The sequence below is a fragment of the Heterocephalus glaber genome, unplaced genomic scaffold (genome assembly GCF_053883595.1).
Source record: "Heterocephalus glaber isolate CG9 unplaced genomic scaffold, H.glaber_assembly_v1.0 deba00000546, whole genome shotgun sequence".
Lineage (NCBI taxonomy): Eukaryota > Metazoa > Chordata > Mammalia > Rodentia > Bathyergidae > Heterocephalus > Heterocephalus glaber.
The window spans coordinates 13620042-13646012 of NW_028258147.1; the positions used below are offsets into that span (position 1 = coordinate 13620042).

Here is a 25971-nt window from a genome sequence, read left to right on the forward strand (position 1 = left end):
GGCTCCTTATGTTGTTTCTGTGCTCTGATTTCCTTTTCCCACTTTCCACCTGTGACAGTGTGGAAGAGGCTGGAATCACGATCATTGGCGAGTTGGGATTGGACCCTGGTCTTGATCATATGTTGGCAATGGATACAATTGATAAGGCCAAACAAGTGGGAGCCACGGTGAGCCCACTTTGTATCTAAGAGTCCATTTAGAAAAACGTGAAGAGGTCTAGCTTCTTGATTACAGGAATAATCTTTCTGTAATTTTGATAAAAGATTTTTGCTATATTACAACTCATTCTTTGACTAGGAATTTCAAATAGAATTCTGCAGCAGCACATATATATCTAGAGTAAAACATTATTTGTACATTAAATAGCAACCAGTTTTTAGAGAAATAGATGCTATTATAATATTTTGGCTTAATAATGATGGAATAGCAACCCGTTTCTAGAAAAATAGATGCTATTATAATATTTTGGCTTAATTAATGGTAGAAGAATTATTGAATTTTTAAATGAGCAAAATGCTAATCATTAGTTCTAGAGGTATTTTCCTTCTTACTCAGAAATATATATTACTCTGAGTAAATGAACTAGTTTTTGGCAGCAAGGACCTATGTTTGAAAACTGTAGTAACATTAAAAAAAAGGCTGTCACAAATGTGTCCCATTTATATAATTGTCCTCAATGATTTAAATACATCATTTTCCCTAGCTTATCGTTACTTCTCACTAATTTATTGATTTTTTTAAACTTGCAGATTGAATCTTATACTTCCTATTGTGGTGGGATTCCAGCCCCTGAACACTCAGATAATCCTTTGAGATACAAATTTAGCTGGAGTCCTGTGGGAGTTTTGATGAACATAATGCAGCCCGCCACCTACCTGCTCAATGGAAAGGTGAGGTAACATCATGGAATCTGTAGAGAAACAAAGCCGCAGTAACTGCCTAACAGAATCGAAACTCTCTGCCTGATACAAAGATCCTCTAGGAATGGCCATGCTGCCCACTTCCCCCATTGTCTCCGCCTTGCTAGAACACATCCTCTGTTCTTTTTAGGGTGCTCTCATGGTTTCCAGCAAAGCCTCTCCTCATCCTTCCCTCTTTGGCTTCTTGAAAATTGTTTCAGAAAATCTACCCATCTTCTTTACATATGGAAATACTGGCCACCTTTCAGTGTATCTCAGCAAAACACTCACTCTGTACCTGCCACATGTTGGACTTTGGAAGGGACACCAAAGCCTGTTGCACTGAGTGAAGTTTCCAACCTCTGAATGCTCACAGCTGCATGAGGGTGGCTCTGGGAATGGAGGGTTTGTTTTGTCAGGGAAAGAGGATGAAATGTCTTTCCCAGCTGCTGTGTGATAGAGCATAACTGTCTGAATTTAGCATTATTTTCACCAGTTTATAATAAGAAAACTATGGTTCAGAGAGAAAGTCCAAAGTCATCAGCTGGGAATCAACCCATTTCTAACTAAACCCAAAGCTTCTTCTTTCCTCTTTTCCCAGATTTCTTTATGTCAGGGAAGAGAGACACTGGAATGAATCCCTATCGTTATGTGGGAAGATTTTAAAAATCCTTAAATGCCAACAAGTTAGAATCTTTTGGAATGGGGCTCAGGCATCCATACTTTTTAAACTCTCCTGATGATTCCGTGTGGAGCCAAGACTGTGAGCTATGCTATATATCACAGGCATGAGAGACCATGGCTGATAATAACATGCAACATATTTCTTTAAAAATCCTTTTGACTACATAAAATCTCCCCAAATGATTCTAATGCACAGCTGAATTTGAGAACAAATAATTTAATGATCAGAGGGCCTATAGCTTAAAACACTACTAAACAAGCAGCTTGCTTTACACCGAAAAGATGCATCCAAATACTGGCATCCTTCACTAAAGACCAAACGATTGTAAAATCTCCTGGACATCAGTCCCCAGCTGTGTAATGTGAGCACTGCCATTTTATGTACTCTCCAATTCCATGAATCATGAAGAGTTGGACCTGAATCTCAGTCTAGCAAGCACACATTCTTTCACATGCTGTAGCCTGTCTCCTGTTGTGTCCTTCCACCTTTGCGATCTTGGAAAAGAATGGCCTATGTTTGATATAAACTAATATGTGAAGGTTGGAAAGCTTCCTGCTTAATTTGGGCCAAATTATTTCCAGGAGGCCACGTAAATGATAAGGAAGGCAGGAATGAAAGAGTCAGTGGATTGAAGCATAGTGGAAAGAGCAAGGGGCTTCATGCTTGTAGGCCTGGCTTTGTGTCCAGCTCTGTCACCACTGACTGTGTGAACTTCAGGCTCCTTGTCTGAAGAGAAGGACAACTGTACATGCTTTGCAGAGCTTTTGTTTTATTTTAAAGTTTAACTTTGACTTTATTAGATTCTGCCAAACTTTTTTTTTACAATATAGTGATTCCAGTTTATATGTTTTACCCCCTAAAAGTGGATGCCAATTCCCATTGGTCTATATCTTCAGCACACTTTGTATGCAAATTTCTTGCCATATGACCCCATGAGGTCACACAGATTGCATTCTGCCGAACAGCATATTGACAGGTGTATCATCAGGTTAGAAATTAATGGTCATGAAAGCTCAGGAAAAGTGAGAGGTTATTTTCAGGTAGCAGAAGTCAGATTTGTTGAATTTGAAGTTTTACCCTTTCAATCTGCACTACCTTTGGAAAAAGGAATGCTTTTTTTCCATTTCTCTGACACTATGGAGTATTTGAAGAGAAAACATGATGTTTCTCTTTTCTTTGCCAAAATGATACTTTATTCAAGGTCCTGCTCAAGTTTCCCAGTGCAGACAGTGCTTTTCCTGACCACTTCAGCCTCTATTCGCCACTCTTTTGTCTGACCTTCATAAAAGCAATTGTCTGTGTCTAAGAATACATTGGGTGTTGTACTATTCACTCAACAGCTCAAGAGTATCAGTCTGTCCCCAAGGTACACTGTTATACTTCTTGAAGCCTCTCTTCTACTCTTGTCTCTCCACCCCCTCTGCTACCATCACTCTCTGTCACGCTGCAGGCCTGAAATAACTTGCAGAATCATAATAGGAAGCCAGGTGACTTCCCTAGCTTCTGCTTAAAATGAAGCCTCCAACTTTTTTGGCAATTAGAGAGTAACCTATGAGTTAGGATGTATCTCATTGTCCTATATCCTTGCAAGAAGTCCCAGCAAGTTATTTCTAACTTCTAGTCTGATCACTAATAAATTTGATTTCCTTCTGCATACCTGAAGATAATGATTTATCTTATCTTAGTTCCAGTCATTCTGTTGGTACTGGTATGCTTTATAGGCTGCTATACTGTGTCAATATCCTTGCAAAAATACTGCTCTTACTGCTCTGGAAATCAGCACAATTAAGAAGACAGCGAGGGTGGCATGGTATTAGGTAGACACAATGAGCATTGGAGTCAGGTAGACCTGGGCTCAAATTGGTCTCCAGGTGGCTCACTCAGCCTCAGTTTCTACATCAGAAAAATGTGTTACTGGATGAATTAGAGATATGGTACATAAGGCACCTAGAAGACAGTGAGGCCTGAATAAATGAATGTATAAATAAATATATACTTTATGTCTTAAATTCCTTGTCACTGTACTGATCAAGCTTATTGTGATTATATTTTTTCTAAAACATGACAAGGATTCTCAGACCTCTCATTGGGAGGTGTGTGTGTGTGTGTGTGTGTGTGTGTGTGTGAGAGAGAGAGAGGGAGAGGGACAGAGGGAGAGACTTGCATGAAGAAAAGCCAACAGCAGTGAGTAATGAGCGGTTGTTCTGCTGGGAGTGAGGCTTGGATGTGAGCATTGTGAGAACAGGAAGAAATAGATATTCTCCACAAAATAGATAAATTAATCCTTCTGTCTTCATCCAAGTCATTGCTAGTATTAAAGACGACAAATAACCCATGGTATGTGACTAGAAATACAACTCTGAATTGATGTCAAATGGTAATGATTATCCACCCTGTAATTTTTGGATCACGTTTCTCAGCCTACTGTCAATCTTTCTAAATGAATCATTACCATTTGGTTTACATTTCCTGATTGTCTTCACAAGAATGTCATGATAGGCTTATAAACTAGCTGATTTATTTCTGGTTAGTAAAGTGCTGGAATATTGTGGTTTTTATTGAATGTTTCTTTTAAAAAATTGTCCTGACCTTGAAATAAGCAAGCAGGAATTTAGAAGGAATTTACATTATAGAAGTCAGATGGGTGTAGAGAACCTAAAGGGTAACATTTGCCTCTTTTATTAAGTCTAAAACAAATTAGAATCCTATTATAAGAAACTTGTTTTAAGGAAGTACAGAAATGATCTCTGGAAATGTTTACCTGGCAGCCAGGAGGGGCTACAGGAGCCTTAAATGGAAAACATCTCCCACATCCTTTGGATTCAAGCTGTTAGGGCTGTGGATGGTGAGAAGACCCTGCCCATCCTGATACTGGGGATTACATAACTCTTTGCCTTCTGGGACTTTGGCCTTGTATAAATGAGTTTCCATCTTCTCCCTCATACCAAGGCACATGTGGAATCCATCCACAAATATACTATACGAATTACTGAGTCTAAACCAAGATTCTTTTGGGAAAATTCCTCTGAATGTGTCTTTAGTTTGTTGGTGGCAACCTCCTGTGGTATTGCTCTGTGCAGCTTTAGAGATGTGGTCAGAGATTATTTCCAGCAGTGCAACCAGGACAAAATCCAACATTCTTAGACCTGAGTGCTTTACATTATCTCAAGGACAATCACAAACCTCACACAACAAAAGAAAATTTGATCCTTTAATTAAAACTAAAGACAAAAACCACTTCACTCCATTTTGAGTGTGCTGGGGGAAGAGTATGTGTAAGAGAACAGATGAGCTAACAAAAGAGCTAGGGAATCGGTGATTTAACTTCTCATTAGCATTAAGATTAGGGGTGTGCTTGTTGGAGTTTCACTGTATGCTCTTGGCATTGTTTTTGTTGTGAAGGGAAATGTCTCTTCTTCTGCCCTCCACCATCCTGAAATGCACCCAAAACTTTGCTCTTTATAGTTCCTCTATCACTGTTCCTGGCACTTGGTAGACATTCAGGAAGTGCTTGTTCAGTGAATATGAGTGAAAAGAAATCAGGAATTGCAAGCTTTTCAACACTATTCTTGTTTTCCCAACAATTTGTGTGATTCCCCCCACATATATATGTAGTAGGTATGCCATAAATGCTGGATGTGTGAATGAAATGTGTAAGTCTAGTGCCTGATGTGGGTTTCAAAAGAGATGTAAGAGTAGAGAAAAGAGAGGGAGAGAGGGTTGGGTTGTGATGCATGGCTGTGATCCCAGCACTGTGGAAGAAGGTTGAGGCAGAAGGAATGCAAATTTGAACTGAGCCTGGGCAATTTAGTGACTTAGCTAGACCCTCTCTCAAAATAAAAAATATAAAGGGCTGGGGATGTAGCTCAGTGCAGAGCCTCTAGGTTCAAACCCCAGGAGAGAGAGAGAGAGAGAGAGAGAGAGAGAGAGAGAGAGAGAGAGAGAGAGAGAGAGAGAATATTGTCATTGCTGTTTGAGCATAGAAAGTATTTAAATAAGTATATGTTGCTTTTAGCTTTTTTTTTTTTTTTTTTTTTTTTTTTTTTTTTTTTTTTAAGCAAACTAGTGGGCCATAATTCAGTGCCATTTTATCCAGGGTAAGAGTAGAAAATGAGACCTTATGTTGAAAAAAAAAGGAATACTTTTTAAGATTTGAGAACTTGGGAGAAAGTCTTATAAATTTGAACAGTGAAACACCTTGACTATGAGATGGTGCTTATGGTGGTCTTGTTAAATTTTTAAAAACCTCTATTGGTTTCTTTTGTGTCACTGGTATAGATAAGCTCCTGGGAAACAAAGTCTATAACCTCATGTGCCTTCCCAACCTTCCCCAGGTTGTGAATGTTGCAGGAGGAGTCTCCTTTCTGGATGCCGTCACATCCATGGATTACTTCCCGGGACTGAACCTGGAAGGCTACCCCAACAGAGACAGCACCAGGTATGCCGAGATTTACGGCATTCCATCTGCTCACACCGTGTTGCGGGGGACGCTGAGGTACAAGGTAGGCAGCTGTATTTTAGTTTAAACATGTTGCCAATTTTGATGTAAGCAGCGTATATACTTAATTTTCCTTAGTGATCAAAAAAAATTAAGGTGCTAAAGCAAAATGAGGACACTTTTCTTAGGAATCCTTTGTTTGAATGTTTTAGGAGACCCAACTCAAAATAGTAGAAGGCATTTTGTTGACTCATTGGAAGTGACCGGCAGGCAGGAGGTCAGCTTTAGGAGCAGTGAGATTTGGGGATCAAGTGACCTCGCCAGGGTTCTTTGGTGTCAGCTGACCTCACCATTTCTCTTTGTCTCTCAGCCTTTCCTCCCAGTAGTCACTGCAGTCTAAAATGCACACAGGACCGTGGCAGCATCTTAGCCTCTTAGATCCTATTAAGTTCATTAAGCTCAAATTTAGTTGGAATGAAAAACTGTATCTTTCCAAAAACTAAAAATATGATTTGTCTCATTAACTAGAGATTTATTCCTGAAGTCAGTAGAAAGAAAGATGCCAGTTAGCTTTGGCCTACATTATACATTTCTAGGGCTTAAAATGGAGTCAGTATCATTGGAAATCCAGGAACTGGGGCTGGAGAAAGTGACAGGTTGATAGGGGCTTCTCCAAAACAAACCTGAAAAACAATTTTTAAGCACAAAACTAAGACTACAGGACTAAAACACAAGTGCAAATGTCCACTACACATTTATGATCTCAAAAGAGCAGTTTCATAGAGTTGGGGATTTAGCTCAGTGGTTCCGCTGCCTGCCTCTTAAGCACAAGTTCCTGAGTTTGATCCCCGGTACAAAAAAAAAAAAAAAAAAAGAGCAGTTTCGAATATTATCAAATCAAGACAACACATGTAATAGTTTCCTAGCATAGCAAACTCACAAACTGGATGGTTTCAAACAACAGAAGTTTCTTCTGTCACAGTTCAGGATAGAAATCAAGGTGTAGGCAAATTGGTGCCTTCTGGAAGCTTAGGCTGTGGTCACTTCAGTCCGTCTCTGCTCCATCTTCATATCACCTCATCTCATTGTGTTCTCTCCTCTTCTTAGAAGAACCAAGTCATTGGATTTAGGCTCCATCATAAATCCAGGTTGATTTGATATTGAGGTTCTTACCTATCTCAAAGTATCCAAATAAGGTCATAGTCTTAGACTTGGGGTTGCCATGAATTTGCACGGAGGACACTATTGGACCCATTACAATGATATATTACCTAAAATACATGTATCGCTAACAATCAGAGGTCTGATTTCTGATCTGTGGGTATGATGATTCCTGGCTAGTGGCACAGAGGCAATTTGTCTTATGTGTGTTACCCAGTATCCACATACTATGTGTTTTCTGGAAGATGTAGGATCTGGAGGCCTGCCAGTGGTGACCCTTCACTTCTTCCTCGCCTTGCTGTCTCTTATCTTTAAGTGGCTGTAGCCTTTGCCTGGAACTTTACTCCCAAATATGTACATCACTCATATGGGCCTGCTCCAGGCCCTCTTTTCAGTGCAGCTCTCTATACGTATATTAGCACTTCCTCATCTGGGGTGCTCCCTGTCCCCTTCACTGCCTGAAGTAGGTGCCAGGAATTGTGGGCCCTGGGGGTGGTGCTCATGTGTGAAATGGGATAACTGAAAAAATCCTGTATGATTAGAGATATTTCTATAGTATTGACATGCAGAGCCTGGCCAGTGGTTTGTTTTATTTCTCTGTGTCTAAGTCCTTTTTATTCTGTATAAACATATAAGTTCATCACATTTTCTTTGCACATTTAGGTATTTACCACAAGAATTTTTATCTGAGTGGTCATGTGATCATATCTACATTTTAGAAATATCTCTGATTCTTACCTGTTTTTCTGCTCCCTTATAAACCTTGTATAGGGTAGTGGCAATTAATAAGAAGGGATTATCAGCTTCAAAAATTTCTCCTTCCATTATAAGAAAGAGCAAAGCTGACTGTTCTATTAAATAACATTCTGCTGAATTGATAGTATACAGCTCATGAAGACATTTGCCCTCAGGCTGCCAGAAAATACCAATTACGCAGTACTCAGAAACAAAAGTAAAGACCCAAGTTTTTCTAGATCTCTTCATTTATACAAACCAGTGGAATTTTTATGACACTATTGACCTTGTTTTGAGAAATTGTATCTATATCAATAATACAAATGACTATGTTCAGCTGGTTTTCTAAATTAGTTATCACAACAGGTCATGCTTCAAAAAAGCTTAAAATCTGTTCTTTAAGGAAAATGTTTCATATACTTCTTTTTAATTCTTGATTCAGGGTTATTCCAAAGCTTTGAATGGATTTGTAAAATTGGGTCTCATAAGCAGAGAAGCATATCCCACCCTCCGATCTGAAGCCAGCTCTCTTACCTGGGTGAGTGACTGTAAAATTACTTTGCTGGTTTTCAGAATGTCTTCTTAAATGGTCAGATGTGATCTCTGCTTTGGGCTAGCTAACTAATCCCTTCTGTAGTGAATACAGGAAGTTAATTCTAACCTGAAAGTCTCCTTTCCCTTCCCTGCTACTGGAGGATGGAGAGGGCAAGGGACTGACACACCAGGCCTATTTCCTGCACTAACTTGTCCTGCTTGGTTTCTTCCTGAGCCTTGAGGAAAGATGACCATGCTCTGTACCTTGGCTCTGGCATTTTCAAATTGTGTAAGTGGTGACAGGAGTTACTTGGACACTCTGAAGATGATAATCCAGGAGAGACGCTGATATATCACAGAACTGAATTCCTAATCCCACTAATTCTCTCATTGACTATGCATATGCACAAGGATAAATAATTTGAGTTCCAATTTATAAATATTGCTTTATCTGTGTTATTCCCAAATCTTAGGGTTTGAGGTTGAAGAACTTTGGAGGCTTGAAACTGAATATAAAGGAGAGCTTTTACTGTCAGGAGTTAAATTGTTATCAGTATGCTACTATTTCAATAGAAATTTTAAAAAAGTATCATAAGGAGAAAAGGACCAATATTTTAAATTCAGTTTTTTTGTGTGTCTGTGAGCCTTGATGGTTTGTTTTACCTAACATAAATTTACTTGTTGGACAGGAGTGAGTACAACGTCTGTATAGAGAATCTGGGGTTGAGGGAGCAGGTAGGAAAAGTTGGTGCAGGTGTTCTTAGTGGTAACCCTAGGACATTGATTGTTATAGTGCAGAATAGGAGTTTGCAAATGCTTTTTTTAAAAAAAATAAAGGATAATATTGTAAATATTTTAGACTTTATGAGTCATGCCATCTTGTAGAACTGCTCTGTCCTGCTGTAGACAATACATAAACAAGTTAGCATGGCTGTATCGCAATAGAACTTTTATTTAAAAAACAAATGGTGATCCATATTTGGCCTGTGAGCCAATTTGTTGACCCCTGATCTAGAGCATAGTTTTCCCTTTGGGAACATGGGAAAAAAAAGTCTTGTTTAGAAAGCAGAAAAAGCTGTGGCCATTGTTTAGTGTTTCTCTGAGATTTTATTACCAGCAAAGTCTTTCCTATCTCTTAAACCTACAGCAGAACTCTGGTTACTACTGGCAACAATGGCAGTAAGCCCCTTCCACTTTAGCCTTGCCCAAATTGACTGCTGGAGAATGAGGGGGAATGGGTGAAAAAGTGATGGAGAGGAAATGTGAAGGCAAGAAATATGCTGGGATTTTCTCTGTTTAGAGTTTTTTTATTGCTGAAATATCATTCTGGAATGCCATGCATGTGTTGGTGTGTAAATGTGCACGTACGTGTATGCATGTGCATGTGTTACAATTTGCTCTTCTGAATTGTTTTTAATTTAATAATTTGAGGTGCATTTAAGTACAGTATCTTAACAGGATGAATTCTCAGCTAATGTATTTCTTATTTTATTAGGAATTTAGAATCTTTGTCTTTATTTTCCTAACCAGAAGCAACTGCTGTGTGATCTAGTTGGGATTTCACGCTCCTCCACTTGTGGTATGCTTAAAGAAGCTGTTCTTAAGAAACTGAGAGGGGACAGTACCCAGCTGGAAGTTGCTGAAGGGTAGGCATGCATCATCCAATCTAAAGTTTATTGGATCAATGATTACTTTGTCCTTTCTAGTCAAAGGAAGGTCAAAATACAATGGAACATTTTATATCTCTTTGGTTAATTAGCTGCTCTAAAGTTGACCTGCTATAGCGAGATTGACATGTACCATATTTATGTAGGATTAAAAAGTAGATAAAGGGAGGAACTCAATGACATGTATAACCTGGAAAACACCATTTTCAAGCATTTCTCCACTCAGTTTCTGAACAAAGTAGAATGTTTCTATTTTCCTGTAGGAGATTCTGAGTATTCTCTTAATTTCTTTAGAGCATTAATTCACGTGACTGCTGTGCAGCTAATTTATAAATTGATCTTCTAAAGGTTTGTAAGAATGTGGGTTTACAAGGCATCCCATCTGCTTGGCCTCAAGGAGCCATGCTGGGGGAATTTAGGGTCGATTCTACAGGTAAAAACATTGCTCTTTGTGTTAGTTCACAATTTAGTATATTCTGAGAACTTGGACAGTTATCTTATGATACTTGCCCTTTCAATACCGAATTTTCTATATCTTAATTCCTTTTGTAATTCCTTTCCTTCTCCTCCCTTCCTTCTCCCCAGCTTGTTTCCTGTTATCTGTCTTTTATTTTACTCTTTAATTTATTTATCCTTTGAGGTTCTCATATAAGAGAAGATGTGTGATATTTAAGCTTGTGTTTCTGATTTATTTCACTCAACAGTATAGGCTCAAGATGCATCCATTTTCCTACACATGACTCAAATTTATCCTTCTTTAGGGAAGAATATTACTCGAATATTTATAAATACCACATTTTCTTTATTGATTCATCTATTGATGGACATGTAGAATACTTCCAAGATTTAGCTATTATTAAGTTGTGCTGCTATAAACATGGGTATGCATGTATCACTATAAAATGATATCCCTAACTCTTTGGGAAAGATACTTAGAAAGGGAATAGCTGGGTCAAATGGGATTTCTAGTTTTTGTTTTCTGATGAATATCTGTACTGATTTTCATAGTGGCTATACTAATTTATATTCCCACCAATAATGTAGAAGAGTTCCTTTTTCCTGGAGGCCTCTCTAGCATTTGTTGTTATTTGATTTCTTGATGATAGCTTTTCTTTCTGGAGTAAGATGGAATCTCAGTTTACCAAAATGAATGTACTAATAAAAGCAAACATGTACTAATAAAAATAAAAATTAAAATTAAAAAAAAATTCCGTGGACCCTTTGCTGCTTCTCTAATGAGAACACATGCACGACTTGACTAATGCAGCTGCCTCTTGTGCTTTTTCAGGTTGGGCTTGCTTGGAGATGAACAAGTTCCACAGGCGGAGTCCATTGTGGGTGCTCTATCTAAGCATTTGGCTTTGAAACTCTCCTATGGTAGGCTATGGGGTCTTAGCAAAATATCCCTGAAAAAGAGTCATAAGATAGAGTCATTACAACCAGAGCATTAGATTGAAGGGCTGGAACCAAGCAGCTGGACCCAGCCGGAAAACTATGAGACTTACTAGGAAAGAATGAACTTGGGGCCAAGTGAGGTGGTGCACACCTGTAACCCTAGCTCTTCAGGAGGCTGAAGCAGGAGGATTAAAAATTCAAAACCAGCTTGGGCAACTTAGCAAGACTCTCTCAAAATAAAATTTAAAAAGGCAGGACATGTTACACAGTGCTAGAATGCTTGCCTAGTATGCAGAAGACCTTGGGTTCAATTTCCAGTACTGGAGGTGGAAGTGGGGGTTGGGGAATGAATTTGGGTATTATAGAAAAGAAAAAAAAAACTTTGCTTTCAGTTTATTAGAGAAATGCCAAAGGAACATTTCTGGGAGCAACTGTGTGATCCCTACAGCTGTGAACTTATAACTGTAGTCAGACTACACTGATACTGCCCTATACAAAGAGATATGATCAAACTTTTAACCCCTTAATTTTTTTCACTTGGCATTTGACCTTAAAAACAGTGTAGATAGCTGTCTAGTGACCACTATAATGGGAATTTCCCTTATAATAGGAAGGGAAATTTGTGAGAGCAGAGGGACAGGGACAGGAGATGAAATGCAATATTTGAATTATAATGATAGTGCCATTTTAAAATGTCTTGTTTTATTTTAAGGCCCTGAAGAAAAAGATATGATTGTGATGAGAGACAGTTTTGGTATCAGGCATCCTTCTGGACATTTAGAGAGTAAAACTGTTGATCTTGTGGTTTATGGAGACTTCGATGGCTTTTCAGCAATGGCTAAAACTGTGGGGTTACCTACAGCCATGGCAGCCAAAATGTTGCTTGATGGTAAGTTCTGTTCACCTGAGGCCTGAGTCTGTCTCCATGACTATGCTTGAGGTCATTTGATTCCTGGACATCAAATAATGAGTTTTAACCTTAACACTGACATTGATTAAAAGTGAGCCATCTTTGAAGATACCTGGCCCGGGGATAGCCATGAATTGAACAGAGTTAGACCTAATTTCCACCCAGCTCGGACACAAGAGAGCTGAATGGTGATGAGATGCAAGTCACTCAGCACCTCTGATCCAGTTTCCTCATCTTGAAAGTGGATATTGTCACCTCTAACTCCTAATGACATCGTGACACTTCTGTGAATTAGCATGTGAAGCTGCCATGTTTCCAGATAGAATAGTTAACTCCATTCTTTTCTGCCTTGGTTTTTGTTATTTTGGGGGGAGAAGCTCTGAAATAGCAGAAAATATTTACTTATAGATCTTTAACAATATGGGCCATGTCTTGTTAATTTCATATCTCAGCATATTATCAGTAAATAAATATTTCGGATTACAAATACTCCTCAACATACAATGGGGTTATATCACAATAAGTTTATGGTACTTTAAAATTATCTTAAGTTAAATGCATTGAATACATCTAACCCACTGAACCTCATAACTTAGCAACACAGTAGCTTATATATCATGATATCCAAATATTTGGCTTGCCTGGGCCTCACTGAGTGAAGAGAAATTGTCTTGGCCGCATATAAAATATATAATATAGTTAAGGTATATGAGTACAAAACCTCATTTATTTTTTAAATATTTTAATTAAAATTTTTTAAACCAAAGCCCAAATTTAGTAATTAAATAAGAAAACTTACATGTTTGCTTAAAACAATAAAAGCTTGTCTTCAGAGGCACACACATGTAGGTAGGTTGAAATACTATAATCAGTAATTGCTGTGTTTTAGTCACCATGGTCACACAAGTCCACGGAAGGTCTGACAATCTGGGTTTCAACCGGACTGAGTGTATGTTGCAGGAGTGTGAGGCAGAGTTAGCATTATACTATGCCCTCCCCTAAACAGCATTTCCTTGCTGCTTATAGAGTTCTGCTCTGGCATCTTGCAGTTGAGTCATGAAAAATAGGGCTAAAAAAAAATCACAAAATAGGGTGAAGTTGACTTCTGTGAGGCTTCTTTCCTAGCTGTCCAGGGCTGCCTGCAGCCCACAGGTTGGACACAACTGATGTAGACTGTAGGTTGTTTCCTCTCATGATCTCATTGCCGAGTGGGAGCTATGGCTCACCAATGCTGCTGCCCAGCATTGTGAGAGAGTATCATCTGGCATGTTAATAGCCTGGGAAAGGATCAAAACTCCAAGTGCAATTTATAGAGAGAATATTGCTTTCATACTATTGAAAAAATAATGTCAAACCATTAACTTAATGATGACGTCTGGATATACATATACATCCAGTAAGCATTATCTATGAAAATAATACCTCACTTGGCCCTTGTGAATGAAGGGAGTGAAAAAAATCACAGCATGTACATGAAATAAGGAGAAAAATATTTATAATAGCATATTAGGTAATGTGAAATTAAACTACCTACTGAACTTTTTTGGAATCAAAGTGAAGAAAGAGTCAGCATACCCCTTACAGAAAGTGTCTTAGACCTAACTTAAACCATCCTAACAGGTCTTGTGCCCAAATAATCAGATTGGATTCAATTCCTTCTGGTAGGAATTGATGCTGTTAAAGGGGCAAATTTCGTCACTGTCCTTAAGTTCAGCTGTGCTTTTAAGCCCAATCTAACCCTTTCTCTTATAGAGCACTAAGTTATTATTTAGTAGAGGACATGTAACAGCTATTTAAATAATGCCCAGTCTTCCCACAATTTGTTGCCTCCGAGTTTGCTGCTGGGGCGATCCTTTCTCTGTAGAGATTCTTGGTAGGAAAATGAACCTTTAGTACCACATTCAAATTGATAATCACACATCTATTTTCTTCCAGGTGAAATTGAAGCCAAAGGTCTGATGGGCCCCTTTTCCAAAGAGATCTATGGGCCAATATTGGAGCGGATTAAAGCAGAAGGCATTTTATATACTACACAGAGCACAATCAAATTATAACTGGGAGTTAGATTTTTTGTCTTATCTTTCCAGGCAACAGAATTCTCAACATTTGTGTGACAAACAAGCTTGTTACTATGCCATTTTATAAAGTATAAAACATGACATATTTGGGCAGCCGGGGATTTAGCTCAGTGGTTCCAGCGCCTGCCTTAAAGCGCAAGATTCTGAGTTTGATCCCAGGTACCAAAACAGCTCCCCCAAAACAAAAAACCATGACATATTTTGATTAAGTCAGCACAATAGTGTTTTAGAAATATAAATTTCTATTTTAAAATGAAAACATTTGTAATAAGAGATGCCAGTCATTAACAGAGAACTTTAATAATAGTTCTATCATGTATTTTTCCATATGTTTGTAGAAGTGATAGTTATTATACCATTTATTAATTTATTGTATCACTTTTCTTATAAGAATATATTTTCTTGTAGTTAGCAAATGGATTATTAATGTTTTGGTCAGAAAAAAATACCTCATATAGTTATATTTTAATAGCTTTCATATTAATTTTTCATACCTTTAGATTACATATCTACAAACTTTTATAAAAATGCTATTTTATACCTTTTTAAAAGTTATGGGTATTTAGTAAATTACTTTGTAGAAAATTTCTCTTAAGTATTTGGCAAAGGGAAGAAATGAGATAAAATCACAATCCACATGAGCCCTTGATAAGGTGCAGAAAAAGGATTTAATAAAATCCAACTTCCTTTCATGATAAAAATACCCAACAAAGTGAGAACAGAAGGGAGCTTCCTCAACCTGATAAAAGATGTCTATGAAAAACCCACAGATGTATCATTTAATGGCAAAAGACTGAATTAATATCTCCTAACATCAGAAACAAGACAAGGATGTCTGTTCTTGTTACTGCTGTTCAACCTGTACTAGAGGGTTGAGCTAGGGTAGTAAGGCAAGAAAATAAAATTCCTCTGGATTGGAAAAGAAAAAATAAAATCTTGCTTACAGATAATATGATCTCAGATATGAAAGTCTAAAGGCAATCTATGGAAAATCCAAAGGCATACTCAAAACAAAACATTAAAATTAATAAAGAAACTCAGCAAAGTCACAGAACACAAAAGTGACATACAGAGTTTTATTGTCTTTCTGTAAAGTGTCAATGCATGAACTAAAAATGATATTGAGAAAATAATTTCAATAGCTTTAAAAAGGATAAAATAATAATATAATTGAGAGTCCAGAGATAATACTCACATTTATGGTTAACTGCTTTTCTAAAAAAGGTGCTAAGAAAATTCAATGGGGGGAAATAATCTTTTTCATTAAATGGTGTTTGGAAACATGAATATCTACATACAAATAATTACATTGAACCCTTACCTCATACAAATATAAAAATTAACATACAAATATAATAAATATAAAAAATGGACTTAATACCTAAATCTTACATTTGCCTAACACTGTAAAAATCTTAGAAGAAAATATTAGCATAAACCTTCATGACCTTGTATTATGCAATGATTTCTTAAATAAAGGGTAATAAAAACAAAAGCAGCAAATGAAAGAATTAATTGGACATAATGAAAATTAAAAATTATTTCACTATCAAGAAAACAAAAAGACAACTCAGAATGAGAGAACATTTTGTAAATCATGTATCAGGTCAGGGAGGAACATGTATCTAGAATATACAAAGAACTGTTAAAATTCAATAATAAAAAGACACATAACCCAATTTAAAAATGGACAAAAATATTTGAATTAACAGTTCTCCAAAGATATACAAAAAGTCAATAGGAACACGAAAAGATTCTTAATATCATCAGCCATCAGGAAATACAAATCAAACTACAATGAGATACACCTTATACTCAGCAGAATGGCTATAATAAAAGATAATAACAAGTGCTAATGAGAATGCAAAAACATTGAAATTTTCAAATGCTGCTGGTGCATAACCAAGATCAATGATAGCATGTCTACACAGAAACTTGTACACAAATGTTTATAGTACCATTATTTAAAACAGCCAAAAATTGATGTAACCCAAGTGACTATCAACTAATAAAGGAATAAGCAAAATATGTTATATCTGTACAATGGAATATTATTCAGCATTAAGAAATAAAGTACTGATGCATGCTATAACATAGACGAACATTATAAACATGCTGAGTGAAAGGAGCCAGACTCAAAAGACCACATATTGTATGATTTCACTACTGAAATGCCAGAACAATACTTTGAAAGTGTGAACTGTAAAATATGTGAATCATATCTCAATTTGTTATAAAAAGACTGAACTTTAATGGGAATTTGTTGTTTGCTTCCTTGTGGGAAATACTCTTGCTTTTAAAGATGTAAATCAATCACCTGTCTGACCTTCACAAACTATCCTTGTATTGTTATGTATGAAACTGATTCTGTCTTTGAGATAGGCAGGTTTTATACACGGGGTGCACGGCAATTGAGAAAACATCATCTGTGCTCTTTGAAAAGAATCAAAACTGATTAAGGCCTTGGTCTTACCTGTCACAAATAATATATGGAGATCAATAACCCTTTTTAAAACAAAAACAGTTCTATTATTGTTTGCAACCATAACACAATCATTTAGAAGATAAAATTTTGTCCTATTGATTCCACCCCCAATTTGGAAGCCGCCCCCAGTTTATGAGAGTACCCAGATGGAGTGGGAACGGGGAACTAGACTCTTGGGGATAGGGAAACCTGTTGAGCTGTTGGTGTAACTAATTAATGGCTTTGGGCTGTTTTGTAACAATAAGTGATTAATCGTGTGTGTCTGATGTGTTGATCTAATGTCAGTGTTGGTGGTGGTGATAGAGAAGGAAATGTCAGTAAACTTAAATAAAACTAGATAAAATCAAACGCTGCACTGGCTCTCGATAAAAATTTTTCCTGCAGAAATTTCAGAAATAAAGGTGGCGGTGGTACAGCATAGGGATAAGTGAGTGAGTGGGTTAGAGTTATAAGCCTAAGGGTCTACCATGGTTCAGCATTTTTTTTTCTGTAAAGGACCAGATAATAAATATTTTAGGTTTTGCAGTTCAAGGGTTGTCACAACTGTTCATTTCTACATTTGTGATGTGGAAGCAGCCATAGACAATGTGTAAATGAATGACCATGGCTGTGTTCTAATACAAGTTTATTTGCAAAAACACAACATGGGTAAACTTGGCTTTCAAGACAAAGTATAGACCCCCAGTCTAACTATTCTGGTAGACTTAATGTTCGTAGCTTCCAGATCTTTTCTACCTCTTTTGGCCTCTTCCAGAAAATACAAGTAAAGTGTCTGTGTTGTCCAGGTTTCCACACTAGATATAGTGAGATTGGTTGTACAACACAGTAGCTGTTTCTTTCTCCATAAAACAAGAATAACAGTAACTTATAAGATGGTTATAAAGGTTAATATGATAATATAAGAAAAATTCCTGATACCTAGTAGATGCTCAGAAACATTAATGTTATTTCCTCTTTGGCAATAACATTTGAAATTTAGTTAAAGCTAATGAGATTTTAGCTTTAGGTTTTTTCCCAATCTTTTGGATACCTTTGAAAGACGTATCAAAGATCCATGCTGCTCAAACAAGCTATAGACGTTTCAGCTCCATAATGACAATCTTAAAGTGGATGTAGAGGTGAAAAGACCATCCTTTGGTTACAGAAGAGAAAAATATGCCTCACAAAGCTAAATGACTTGCCTAAGATGTGGAAACACCCAAAATATTTGATACAATTTGGGACCTCGTTGATTTACAATCTGCCTCTTAGGATGGGTTACTTATTTAGGGCGTAATTAGAACTTTTTTGAGAGTTAAAGATTCCTTGCTCAACACACTTTTCTTTAAATATTACCCCCAAATATATAATTTATTATAGCAAAACAATTTACTACCTCCCGATGGAAAGTTATCATGATAAATATAGAAATCTTCAATTCCTGATAGAATCTTTCTTCTTAGATGCTGTGCACAATTTAGTTATGCAAAGTATTACCCTTTATGTTGTACAGTATTCGATTTTTAAACGAGTTACATTTATTTGTTGACTGTTTGGAGGGTAACCTTATCTAGAAGACCCGAGTTTCATGGAAAGGATCAGGTGAGAAAACCTGGCTGTTCTGGAGCAATATGTACCAGTCATGGATAGCGAATCCAGTCACTCCCTCTATTCAGTTTTGTTTTAACAATCATTCTTAATTTTGCTACCTAGCAAGAATTACAAAACTAGCAAGAATTACAAAAAGAGTCATAAATTGTTAGGTTAAGAGGTCACAACCCTCCAGTTTAAGTTGTTGGTGTAGTATAATAGTGCCTTCCTGTTTTATGTTGATTGATAATGTGCACCACCTGACTGGGTAACAAATTTGTAAACCCCGGGCATTCCACTTCCAGCCAAAGAGACCCATGAGACTTCTGTGATACCACTCTCAGTTTCGATAAACTGAAGATTATTCTCGGATGTTGCCAGGCATGACTACCTAGGTACATTGTATTTGGCTCCAATAATCTTGAGTTCATTTCTTCTCAGCATGGTTCTTTCTGATGCTGGCATAGGATAAACAAGCCCAACAGCCCCAATAAAGAAGAAGAGCATGCTTTTGGGCTAGTAAACTACTGATAAAAAGAGGTTATTGTCTTTAGATTGAAAGAAATCCTCAAAAAGAAGTAGAAGACAGATGGGAGATATTAGAGGAAAGAACCTGGAATAGGTGCTGTAAAACAAGGGGATGATCAAGAGAAGATGGGGGAATGGCAACTCGCAGGGGCCATGAACTGTCCTAGTTATGTTAAAATAGTTATGTTACGTTAAAATAATATTTAACCTACTTATGTTAAAATCCTAGTTATGTTAAAATAATATTTGGCTGACACAGTACTACTATTTGGTTTATGAACTGTGAGATTTGATGTCTAACATTGGCTAAAATAGGCAAATGCTTCAATATGTAACATGTCAGTGGAGATAACGGTTCTCTGCAGCTTGTTATTCAACTGCCCCAGTGTTAAATGTTGATGTTCTTCAGATTTATTTCCTGGCTTATACTTTCTTTCTCTACATATACTTCCCCTACCTTACATGCATTCTACCCAGGGCTCTGAATATCATCTTATGTCCCTAATGAATCCCAAACTCTCTCACCGGAGCTTCATATCCCTTTTTGGGTTTCCCAGACTTCTTAAAGTCAATGTAGATTTAAGAGTTTACAGTATAAATTAGTATTTTTTAATGGGTTCACTCTAGAAATTTACTCATCAACCAGTTCCTCTACCTGATTATCCATTTCAGGAAATGGCAAACACTACCTACTCATATTTAATACTCCTTGATTTTTCCCCTTCTTTCACTCCCACATTAAACGAATTAGGACTCATTCTTCTTCATCAGATTCCTTGATTTTATCCGTGTCTTTTACCCATGTACAGCTAGTCTCGTTCATGTTGCTGCCGTATTTTATGTTACCCATTGTGGCGGTGTTTTATTTGGTTTCCTCACCTTCACATTTAGACCTCAGTATGTCCTTTCTCTTATTTTGGGCATGTTAATCTCTCAAAAATACAAATATGCTATATTCTTCCCTACTTAAAACCCTTTCCTCATGTCTTCCAGGGTGAAACTCACATTCCTTATTCTCCAGGGCTCTGCATAAATATCCCCTCTGTGTATCTTTTCAGTCTCATCTCATGGCTGAAAAATATTATACAACTGCAGAACTTCCTTCACCTTTCTCAAGAGGATCTTTCCTGTCTTGACCCTGTTCTGATGATGTCTCTTTTACCAGTGTATCCAACACCTATCATAGGATCTAGCATAGTAGAAGGGGTGTGTGTGTGTGTTTGTGTGTGTGTGTGTATACATACAGGTGTGTGACTGGCAGAATAGTATCGATACTTTTAGAGGCCATGCAGCCATGGTGGGAAGGTGTGATCAAAATAGAAGTGAGAATCAGAGAAGGTTCTTGTAGCATTTGCTTATTGGTAAGAAAGCTTCAGCTTATTTTAAAGCATTGCTTGTTAGTGCTAAAAAGGCACATTCTCTTCATTAATTCTTAGAGATCTTGTTGACATTTCCCCAAAGCACAAGTGTGGGTAAAGGACATCATTTTGTGATATTTGAATCAGCCCCAACTAGAGAAATCATTGTGTGATAAAAGATTGAAAAAATTCATGATATGATTACCTTTATGCATCTAAAGAATTTATTTGGCTGCAATGTTGAGAATGAATAAGGGAAGGACAAGAGGAAGATGTGTTTGGAAGCTGTAGCAGCAGTGGATGAAAGAGAAGATACTTAAAAAATAATGAGTGGATGATCACAACAGCATCTAAACACTTCTGTTACAGGCTGCTTAATTAGTGTTTGGAACAAGAAGAAAACATTCTAGGTATTGTAAAGAGAAAGGTATACAAAGCAGTAAGACCAAGAGCTCACACTCACAAGAGGGTCCTCATGGACTGGGAAGCTAGAATGCGAAGATATAGTTCTTAGTGCTGGAATACCAGTACTAGATTCTGCAACTTGCAGAAATATCATTATCTCTATACCCTTGCTCATCAACAGGAGCCAAGAGGACAGAAAGATGGCCTCTGCTCATTTCAGTCTTCTAAATCTTGAGTAAGGGCATCTGTAAGGTGACCAACAAGTCAGAAACCATGAGCAAATATATAGTAAGTGGTTTACTATCACATTATAATATACAAATAATATTACAAATAATATTAGCTATCTTCAGACTTTATAGTTCCCAATATTAGAATTGTAGTTGCAGACGACTCTGAGAAATATAGTTGAAAACATTTTTAGGTTTTGAAGTATAAGAAGTACTCTAGTTACTATTGCTGTGTAACAAACTGCCTGAAAAATGCAATGGCTTAAAACATCAGTCATTTATTTGGCTTATCAATCTGTAATTTGGGCATAATTGAGTGTGAATAGCTTGTCTCTGCTCCACACAGTGTCATGTGGAGTCTGGAGAATCTATTTCAAGATCTCTTGTTTATATAGGTGACTTGTTGGTTCAGCCTATCAGCTGGAAGCTCAGCTGGGTTAATGGGTTACAGCCTTGGTGCATTTCCACAAGGGTCTTTCCAGGCCTATGTGGGCTTTATCACAGCATGGTTGTGCTGTTCCAACAGAGACTATCCCAAGAGAATCATTGAATACTACTTTGTGACTTGGCCTTGGAAGTCACTTACCAACACTTTCACCCTAGTTACAAGTCTGCCCAGATTCAAAGGGGGGGGGGCATAGGCCACACTTATCAATGGGATGAATGCAAAGAATCACATACGAGATGAAAGATATTGTATTTTTAGACAATACAGTCTGCCATAGGAAGGCTCCCTAGGAGAGTAGCATGTAGGTGGTTTTTATGACCGCATGACTCCATTTATCAATCTTTCTCATTGGCTTTATCAGTCTTTCCTCATTGGCCTTAATAATTTTTTTAAGCATTTTTTTTCTCTAAGTTTATTGAACCTCTGGTTTAGAACTAAATAGAATGCTACAGACAAAACGTGTAATGCTTTTCATTTCACAATCCCCCAAAGCCTAAGAAATGCATGATTTCAACCTCTTCTGGCTTTTTTTTTTTGATACTGGGGATTGAACTTGGGACCTTGCGCTTGCGAGGCAGGAGACAGAAGCACTGAGCTAAATCCCTGGCCCCTAAATCTCTTCTGTTTTATGAACCACTTCCTTGAGATAAAAATCCAGTAAGAAATCTTGTATTTTTAGTATTTTAGCATTAGAACCTTAATGCTAATTGTTTTTAGTAGAAAGCTTTGTTAAATAAGTAAATGATGCTGAATTATTTGTGTTGGTTTGTCTCCCTATACATAATTCAGAATTAAGGTAAATGCTAGAATTGAAGCAAGACAACAGGAACTTGAGAGGTGTGGTAAGTGCTAAAAATTGCAGAGAAAGTATTTTCAATTGGCATGTTTGGGATGTTTCTCCAAGGTCAGTCTGTCTCTTGTGACCTGCTTAGATTCCAGTTTCTTGGATGGCAATCCAGGATTTGCATTTCTAACAAGTTCCCAGGTGCTATGGTTTGGGTAGGATTTAAGTGTGTCCCCTAAGGCTTCTCATGCTAGAAGCTTGGTCCCCAGCATGGCGATGTGAGAGGTGGTGGAACTTTCAAGATTTGGGGTTTAGTGTAAGGGAATTAAGTCATAGAGGCTGTTGTAAGGGATTCATGTATTTCTCACGGGCCTCATGTTAGTTCTTGAGAGCTGTAATAAGAGTGGCCTTTCCCTGCATTTTGCTTCTAACTGACCATGTAATTTCATCCTAACATAAATTCTCCCTACGTCACCCACCATGTGATGTGTGGCTCTCACCAGAGCCTGAACTAGTATGGGGCTATCTGATCTTGGACTTTTAGTCTCTATAAACTATGAGCTGAACAGCCCTCTTTGTAAAGTATTCAGATTCAGGGCTTCATTATAGAAAAAGAAAACAGATTAGATACCAGGTTTTGCTGACTGTCTGGGAACCACACTTGGAGGAGCACTAGTTAGAATGATACTTCTCTAGCTTTCTTCTCTGAGTCCTGAGCTAGGAAAGTGGTGCTAGGGGTTAGTGCCCTCCTAGCACCTCCTATTAGATAGTAGAACTGTAAAATATTCCTGACTGAGGCAGGAGATGGCTTTCAGTATCAAAATCTGCTTGTTGCTAGTTATCCTGTGTTAATGCTCTTCAGTTCCACATAGTTCTTGGATCCTAATGATTTGCCTTAACGTAGACCTTGTAACTTTTCCACTTTGTAATTTATGACCTCCTGGCCCTTGTCTATCTAACTAGTTTCCTATGCTTGTCTCCCTTGACCTTTGCTTATAATGGAATCTGGTAAATCCACTTTCTTCTGACACCCAACTTGCTTCTAAACCAAAGATCCCCACCATTTTTTAGTATATGCTACCTTTATACTCCATAACATTTTCATAATTCTTTGTCTTAGTCTGCTTAGGGTGCTACAACAAAATATCATATACAGAATGATGCATAAACAACAGACATTTATTTGTCACAGTTCTAGAAGCTGGGAAGTGCAAGGTCAAGGTGCTGGCAGATTCAATGATAAAGGAAGGCTTGCTTTCTTCTAGATGCCTGTCTTCTTACTGATGTCTTGCACAATGGGAGAAGGGAGGGCTCTCTCAGGGCTCTTTTATATGGAGATTAATCCCATTCATAAAAGCTTTGCTCCTGAGACTTAATACCCTCCTAAGAGCCCATCTCCTAATACTATCACCTAAGGGGTGAAATTTTAATATATGGATTTTGGGGAAAAAAGAATATTCTCATCATAGCACTCCCATAAGCCAAAAGAAACACATAATGATTCTATTTATTAAGTAGGTGGGTCTAAATAATTTAAGAGTAGGAAAACTGCACCACGTCAGTAGTTATTGCTGTGTTGTTCTCAAAAATGTAAAAGTTTGCACCACTCAGAACAATTTGAGAACCACAGCTCTATACTCCATCCCATCCCTCTGGCCTTCACATAGGTTCATCATCCCTGGGACAAGGTCCATAGTTTTTCTGTCACACATACCTCAGCATAACATTCCACACATAAACACAAATTTGATGGCAGTATTTATATTTATGTTTGCAATTCCTTGGATAAAAACCATTTAAACAATGTTTGGTAAGGTGTTATTTTCATAAAAACATCTTTCAAAACAAATGTATTTCTATTTTCCACCAAAGTTAAAATTCCATGCTTGCACAGAGTTAACCACTTAGATAACACAATACTATGTCAGAAGACTTGTAGTGTAAGATCAGATAATGAACTATATCATTAAACTAAACAATTACACAGAACTAGAAAACTGACTCAGTAGTAAAATATAAAAATCTACAATTATAAATATAAATTTGGTCCACAGAGACACTAGAGCAGTATTTACAGTAAGTATCAGATTATTCTTACTTTAGGTGAACATTGCTGTTGTAAAATGTTGAATATCATAGCAAACAAAATGATTTATTTACAGTCTACTATATTAAAAGTTATACTTCTAGCAAACCTGATGACTGCTACAAATACAGCTAAAAATCTGACACTCAAAACAACATTTTCTTTAGTTGGGAATTCCTAATATCTACAAATTGGAAACTACTGTTAAAATCAATATGAAAAAAATACAATTCCATTTTTAGAAATACTGTAAAATTGAATCATTTTAGTTTAAACATAAGTGAATTACAAGAAATCTTTCAAAAAGGCACACCTTGTTAATAATGTAAATTTGGCAGCAAATTCCTACATCATGAAAATTACTGTCAGACGATGAAAAGTAGACAGATAAAAGAACTGGACTGATTTTCCTAACTTTAGAAAGGAAAACAATGCACAGATGTGTGGTCCCCTACCCTTGTCTGTGTTAAACTAAAGACTCTAAGCTCTCAGCCATATTTCCATCAGGCAAAGCTGCACCGTTACTGTCCAGAGAGGTGGATGGATTCTCTTCCTGCCTCGTACTGACAAGGCTGAGGACCACTTTGTAGAGAAACTGATACTGCTCCTGGAGAACAGAGAACGAGGTTATCAGCAGGGAGCTCAGTGAAGATACAAACTTGTAAAAAGAAGAAACATTTTTATAAATACTTTAGCACTGTACAAAGAAGGCATTGAGCCAAGAGCTTTGTTATACTCAGCAGAGATACACGATCTATATTAATGTCCCCTTCTGATTAAATTAGCTTTTCAACTAGCAAACATTCATTGATCTAGAAAATTAGCCCACATGTACACATGTATATGCCAACTATAAGTGCTCTGTTCTCACTCATTTGTTTCTAGAATCAGAAGGTGATGCGATAGAGTTCTGTCAACTTTGGTGCTAAGTATCTACAACTGGCTCAAAAATAAATTTCTTATTCTCTTTTCTGCAGTTGCTATGAAATCCACTGGTTCTGGCTGTTAATGGAGAGGTCTCAACAATGACTGCACTGTCACCCCAGTGACCCATGCAGAGCACAGTTCTTTCACAAGATCCACTGTTTACCAAAGATTCTTCACACTCTTATCAGCCTGACTGGTCTTACACTTTGCTTTGAGGAAAGCTGTGTGTACCCTGCTGTGTTCTCTTTACAAGGCCTTTATTTAGAGACAGACAAGAAGCTGAAGGCAAGCTAAATAATTTCTACATCCATCTGTTTCTCTCTTTGTGATATTTGTACCAGTCCTCCACTATCTTTCCAGTTCCTGTTTCTACAATAATAAAACCCTCCAAATTATTTTCAAAGTGGAGACTGGTTGCCAAACATGCCGTGTCTCTCCCTTGACTACATATGCCTCTGTCTCTTACAAAGTGCTCAGGTACTAGCCATTTAATTTCAGAAACCAAATTTGGCTTGGAAAAAAGTGAACAGTTCCAACATTTAAGTCTTTGAGGTCTGTCTTCTGACTGTTCTCTGAGGGTAGGCAGAATTTTAATCCTATTAAAATAAGTATTTATTTTGCCAGGTAAGTCAGTTTGTTGGTACTTCTA

The 25971-nt window shown here is 37.3% G+C and overlaps 2 protein-coding genes across 15 annotated transcripts in view; one reads left to right on the forward strand and one right to left on the reverse strand.

Moving 5' to 3' along the window:
- The window catches only part of Aass (aminoadipate-semialdehyde synthase), a 73134-nt gene extending 56379 nt beyond the window's left edge, over nt 1-16755 (forward strand). For all 4 annotated transcript variants that reach the window (XM_004856444.4, XM_004856445.4, XM_004856446.4 and 1 more), the window contains 8 exons: nt 59-167; nt 750-890; nt 5919-6086; nt 8361-8456; nt 9983-10098; nt 11408-11496; nt 12227-12403; nt 14360-16755. In XM_004856444.4, the coding sequence (XP_004856501.1) occupies nt 59-167; nt 750-890; nt 5919-6086; nt 8361-8456; nt 9983-10098; nt 11408-11496; nt 12227-12403; nt 14360-14478 (1015 nt within the window). In that variant the 3' untranslated portion in view covers nt 14479-16755. The remainder of the gene's footprint in view (nt 1-58; nt 168-749; nt 891-5918; nt 6087-8360; nt 8457-9982; nt 10099-11407; nt 11497-12226; nt 12404-14359) is intronic.
- A 7299-nt stretch (nt 16756-24054) lies between these two features.
- The window catches only part of Ptprz1 (protein tyrosine phosphatase receptor type Z1), a 188787-nt gene continuing 186870 nt past the window's right edge, over nt 24055-25971 (reverse strand). For all 11 annotated transcript variants that reach the window (XM_004856451.4, XM_087204590.1, XM_004856450.4 and 8 more), the window contains one exon: nt 24055-25002. In XM_004856451.4, the coding sequence (XP_004856508.2) occupies nt 24862-25002 (141 nt within the window). In that variant the 3' untranslated portion in view covers nt 24055-24861. The remainder of the gene's footprint in view (nt 25003-25971) is intronic.